The sequence below is a fragment of the Malurus melanocephalus genome, unplaced genomic scaffold, assembly GCF_030028575.1.
Source record: "Malurus melanocephalus ecotype Western Australia unplaced genomic scaffold, MMel_1.1 scaffold_163, whole genome shotgun sequence".
Lineage (NCBI taxonomy): Eukaryota > Metazoa > Chordata > Aves > Passeriformes > Maluridae > Malurus > Malurus melanocephalus.
In genome coordinates, this window is record NW_026623395.1 from 1,308,535 (window position 1) to 1,314,568 (window position 6,034).

Genomic DNA, 6,034 nt, shown 5'->3' on the forward strand with positions numbered 1-6,034 from the left:
GAGGAGCGGCGGCCGCGGCCCCTGGTGGGTGGGTCGGGAGAGAGGGGGAGGGGGAGCCGGCACCGGCGGTGGGCGATAATGCCGGGGCAGGGATGGCTCTGCTGAGGCTCGTCCGGCCCCGCTCGTCAGCCCCATTGTTGCGGGGACAGTGAGTCACTTAATCTCTCGCTAATTCTCCGGACCTCGCCGGGCCGCGGCTGTTTATTTGCTTTCGCTTGCCCGGGGGGGGACTTAATTCCTGGCGGCGGCCCTTTGCGACGTGATCGTGCCTTGCTCGAGGTTGGGGGAGAAGTGGAATGTGGGAGAAAAGGGAGCTTGAGGAAACTTGAAGAGAGTTGGTTAGTTCGGGGAAGCTGCTGCTGCCGCCGATTCTCTGAGCCCGCCCGGCCAGCGAGGCTCCCCCGGGAGTCTCCACCCCGCCCTAGGGGTGCAGGTACCAGAGGCCTCTCTCCGCCAGGGGCCGGGTTCCCGCCGTGAAGTGCTGCCTGTGCCTCTCTCCCTGTGCCCTAGAAAGGTGATCGGAGGAGCGGAGGAAGATGAATTCCCAGCAGCAGAGGATGGCCGCTATAGGAACTGACAAGGAATTGAGCGACTTGCTGGACTTCAGTGCGGTAGGATATTCTCCGAGGGCTTCTCATGACTTCGTGGTCATGTGAACGGAGGAGCAGGGGCAGCAGCGTGCAGGGCTTGGCTGGATTTGCCTCAGCCAAGTTGGACACCTGAACTTTGATGTAATGTCTAGACTTCCAGATTTAATACTGTAATACCAGCTGGGTCAATTGGTTTAACTGGTTAAAATCAGGCTGACCCACTGATGGCATAATCTAATAATTAACGTTGGTTAAGCTGGCGTGTGGCACTGGTACTTAGGCTCTTGGGTTTTTTTCCCTATTTAAACAAAAGACCAATTATTGCCCGCAAATAACAGAAGTTATTAATTGATGGCCTTGGCTTAGAAAAATTGTAGAAACTTTGTGTATGCTACTTTTAACATACCAAAAGGCTCTTGATTTATAAACATAATCTAAAATTACTACCTCTTAAATGCTGACTTTAAGCAATGACTTTACACTTGCAGATTAGTAAGAAATGTAATTTGAGTAGGAAAATTTAAGGTGTACAACTATTTGAAATTGTCATATAGGTAGTAGATGTCCACTTAATTTTAAGTTGTAGTCATGTAGAAGGGAGATTTTRGTCCTATTAATAAATTGCACAGAGTACTTCAGCTTGTTGGTTTTGTGTCTAAGCACGCATCTTGCATTCTGTTTATTTTCAAGCAGAAAATAGAAAAAAAAGTTTCCTATTATCCTTTTTTTTCTGTTTATATTAATAATTCAGCACAAACTTTCAAAGTTAACTCAAACATGTCTTTTTTTTTTCTTGTTTTGCAGATGTTTTCCCCACCTGTTAATAGTGGAAAAACCAGACCAACTACGCTAGGAAGCAGCCAGTTCAGTGGATCAGGTAGGATGCATCCGAGATACACGATGTTCATCTAACTGGGTCTTGATATTTCAGCATGTCTTCATGTTCTCAACATATTATATCCTTTCATTTGTGCATGTCCTCATAAGATATTCAGATCAGTTAGAGATGTGCTCTTTTGATCTCTRTAGCACATTTTGCTAACTTTAACCATAGCTTTCCTCATAGGTCTTAGACTATTAGTCCCAGTACAGTGAAGTGTTGAGTATCGGTAGCTATATACTAACATGAAAGTTGTGTATTTGTTATCTTAAAAATAAATGACTGTGTTGGTTTTGTTTGAGAAACTCAAACCTATGTATTCAGTTGAAGAATTTTATAGTCCCTCTATGGAAGGAGAAAACACATCTATAAAATGCCAAATAGTCAAATACTCCTGACTCAAGGACGTGTTATTTTTAATGCAGTACTTAAAGAAAATGTGAGTTTAATACAATTTTCTTGTAGTGTGTAGCTCTCAAAGATTTGAAAAATGGGATTTTCTCATGTTGAAACTTTATCTGTGCTCTGGAAAACAAGTAACTGTATTTACATGTTGCGTATGTTTTGTGGTTTCAGTGGGGTCCACCTAATAGCTGTGTCAGAAGCCAAGACTATAATAGGGAATAAGTGCAATTTTAAAGCAGATCCTTTGTATTATTACCTTAAGGGAATATTTATTACTTATTACAAAAGAGAAACCAAAGTAAATTTTTGATAAAGTAACTTTTTATGTAGGTTCATCTTATTTGAATACAGTGAAGTGATATTTTTGCTCTTATGGATACGAAAAAGTSATGTTTGTGTTTTAGTTAATGAAAATAAATGTTTAGAATGCCAATAGAGAAGTGAAGTAGCAGCTTGAAGTTGTGTGGTAACATCACCCGTTTACCTCTTAGGCTGTTAGAGCTGTTGCTTTGAGAATCCAAATGATGCTGCATTTTAGTGACACTTGAGAATTTTTGTTTTTAATAGCATCTCTAAACTTCTCCATTGAGTAATTTTTCAAACTTTCCAGAGACTGTCTCTCCCATTTAATTTAATGAAAATATGTAGCAAATGTTGTAATTGTTGCCTACTTGAAGAAGTCTGTTACATTTTCTCCTAAAATATATGATTGGCTTTCTTTACCTCTTAAAAAGTACATCAGGTGTAAATTATTTGCAATAGTAAGAGAGCAAATCTGTATGTGATATAGTTAATAGAAGCTTTTTTTAAAAAGACATTCAGGAACCTAAAATTTAATTGCGGGGAGCACATCCTGAGCATCTTATCCCGTTTTCTCCTTGCTTTTTTTTCTGAATGAGTAGAATAATTATCTGCTGAAAAACAAAGGTTTCATTTTTGGTTTAGGTGTTCGAGTACTGCTAAGTAAGGTGGTATGCTCCATTTGTAGGTAATGCTTCCCTTTGTTTCCTTGGGTATCTTAGAAAAAGAAAGAATGCCAGTTTAGTTAGTTCTTTAAAAGAAGCAGTGTGACTCCTTGAAATTTCTATATCAATATGGTGAATCCATAAGTACCAGTCCTGAGTAATACACTGCAGCTACAAACAAGCTACAACCCTAGCTGAGTTCCCCTTGAAATGATAGTAGTATGTATTTGTGGACTTTCATTTAAAACATTTCTGGTTGTAGAGATTTATTGGTTAGTGGATTTTATGCCCTAATTCTGGTAATGTTATGACCTAACACCTGACCTAGGGGGATTACTCTGCAGGAGTGAGAGGTGACAAACTTCTTCATTAATTGTGTTCTGAGACAGTGTTAAGTATTGTAGAAAAACTATGTCAAGATCAGTGATTAAATACAGATATTTMATTTCTAAGTACTTTCATTTAATTGTGATCTTGCTATAATTTCATATAACAAACGATACTTAAAAGCTTTTTATTTTTTTTTCCACTGCCGTGGTCACTTTTCAAATAACATGAAAAGAGGAGGTATTTATTCCTCTGAGCTATCTAGGACTGGAAATTGTGCTACATGCAGATTCCTAAAAAGTACTCTTTTTTTTTTTTTTTTTTCCCTTCTTCTTTGGATGTTGCTGCCTCTTCCAGTGGTTTTGATGGCAATTAGAGAAGTAAAGCTTGCTTCAATATCTTTCCTATTAAGCTCCATTTAATTTTTGTGATGTTTTTGCAAACATACTAAAGGAAAGTGCTTTCTTAGTTGGAGTAAGACTGTGCTCATTGCTTTTTATTATAGAGCCCCTCTTTCTCATTTAAACTTAAACACCTGAAATCACCTTCCCTACCCACCCAACCTGTCAGTGATTCAAGATTCAGCCTAATGGCTCCCTTTAAGTATGTAAAGATAAATGGTATGTCTGCATGGCTCTTAAGACTGTATTTCTGGGAAATCTGATTTAGAAGGAAGGAATGCTAGTGATGCTTTTTCCTTACCACCTCCAGGTCCCTAATTTAAAAGGACAAATTAGTTGCTGTTAAAGAATGATTAAGTTCTGTTTGCTTTTCAGGTGTGGCTTTGTGAAGTGTTGGAAATACTGGGGTATATGTTATTAATTCTGATGTAACAAACTTGACTTGCTATAATTCTGCAATATTTCTGCTGATTATATTGTAAAAACATATGTGTAGTTGGGTTGCATGAATAAAACAGCTGATACAACAGATCTATAATTGCTGTCATGGATTAACAGATGAACACCGTGTTTTGATTAGAAGATAGCTGGGGCAGGCTTGCTTTCTGCAGGTCAATCAGTTATGAATGAAAGCTGAAGATAAAATAAGTGAACAAATCTGATACATCATAGTATATTATGACAGTAAGTCATGTAAGCCTCTGATAAAGTCAAATAGCTTGGTCAGACTACTGGTGAAAATAAACATACTGGAAAAGTAACCTGATATGTGAGACAGTGAGTTAAGCCACAAAATATTCCTTGTTCTACCTGTTGTAATTAATTCTTGTTTCAAACAGAACTTGTCATTCTTTTCTCCTCCAACTTATGAAGATAAAGCCATTTCTGCCTTAAAAATTGCAGCAAAGGTCAGAGAGATGTTCTATTGAGCTTTTTAATCAGGATTTTTTTTGAGTTTATTTAAAATCAAAATTTTCTGTTGCTACTATGGTTAACAGTGTTTGTGATTTGCAGTGACATTTTGGCTTGTTTTGCTTTTTTCTAAGGTACAACCCATATGCCAATACAAACTTGGATGGTTACTGATTTTGCCCAACACCCTTTATTTATTACAGTAATTCCATTAACAACCAGTCAGAATATGCAGATGTCTGCCATAGGCAGTGGTGGTGCAATTTTCCTGTGATTTTCATTAGGTTTGATCTCAATCTTAGTTTTTCCTGTAACTGAAATTTTTTAATCTCAGGTTTAGTACTCTAAAAGAAACCCTTTTTGTTTTGTCTTTTGCAAATGTAATTCTGAGGTAATATTTTTCTCTGTGGCCTACCATTTTCAATTTAGTAGCTTCTTCAGAGTGCTAATAGCTTTATTTATTACTTTTGCATGTGGCTATGCACATGCATCTATGAGGTATCAGTCAAAGAGATGAAGCAAGATAATGTGGATGTATGACAGAAAAGAGGGATAAGAGTTTAAAGTAAGAAGTACAGTTTAAAAACTAAGGGTCAAAATATGACACCTCTCTTGCCTATAAGATTGGTCTGAAATTCATGAAAAATAAGTGTGTACATTTGGGTGTGAACAGCTTTGGTCACAAATCTTGTGTGTACATTCTTTGTGTTAGACCTACGTACAAAAACTTGCCTTTGGAAAGATAAATTACCAGGCACTCCGTGAAAAGTCTTGCAAAGTATAGCATCTATAGGGATGGCTCTGTTTAGATACCCATTTGTATTGGTTTGGTCTCGGTTTGTACAAATTCAAGAGGCTGGCTGCCCTTTCCACTTCTCTCTGCTAATGTACTGAGTTTGTAAGGGGTGGATTGGATTGGGATAGGCTACTAATTGATGATACTTGATGCAAAGACCATTTAAGTTGATAGCCTGCCATTAACCTGAGTGTCTCTAAATTAGGGCCATGTGTCTTGAGAATGGACACARTGGCAATTCTTTAGCACGTCTATTAAGTCACCAAACAGTGTTTCCAAAATTAACAAAACCTGACCGGCAATCTTGTAAACTCTTTATTTCCTTTTTAATTTTCCATCAGTAGTTCTTGTGAAAGAAACAAAAAGCCCACAAACAAACAAAAATTAAAATAAAGAAGGTGGGAGAGTTACCTGGATGGGCAGTGATTTAAATACTCATTCATTGATCAATGCAAGTGCTAAAAAGGCACTCTTAATGTGTGCTAAATGCTAGAATTCTGGAATGGCCTGCTAAAATAAACATTAGCTCATGCAGGGTGTGGCTTTTTTATTCTTTTTAGWTTTTTAGTATATAGTTAGTGCTGTAGCTTCATTAAAGGTGAACTAGCACACCTGGTAACCTGGTATTTCATCTTTGGTCTGAGGAGTGATAAATTATGACCTCTTCAGAAGAGTCTTGGGACAGTTAAAGCAGAAAGGTATCTGTGGCTTCTTTACTTTTTTTTTTTTTTTTTTTTTGATTTTTTAATTTTTTTTTT

At 37.7% G+C, this 6,034-nt stretch overlaps 1 protein-coding gene across 8 annotated transcripts in view; it reads left to right on the top strand.

The window, feature by feature from the left end:
• The window catches only part of TCF12 (transcription factor 12), a 155,760-nt gene that overhangs the window by 650 nt on the left and 149,076 nt on the right, over positions 1 to 6,034 (top strand). For 6 of the 8 annotated variants that reach the window (XM_057372111.1, XM_057372107.1, XM_057372110.1 and 3 more), the window contains exons 2-3: positions 511 to 611; positions 1,395 to 1,467. In XM_057372111.1, coding sequence (XP_057228094.1) covers positions 537 to 611; positions 1,395 to 1,467 — 148 coding nt within the window. In that variant the 5' untranslated portion in view covers positions 511 to 536. Of the gene's footprint in view, positions 1 to 74; positions 149 to 457; positions 612 to 1,394; positions 1,468 to 6,034 lie in introns of those variants that run through there. The other 2 variants (XM_057372109.1, XM_057372108.1) reach the window with 2 other exon arrangements.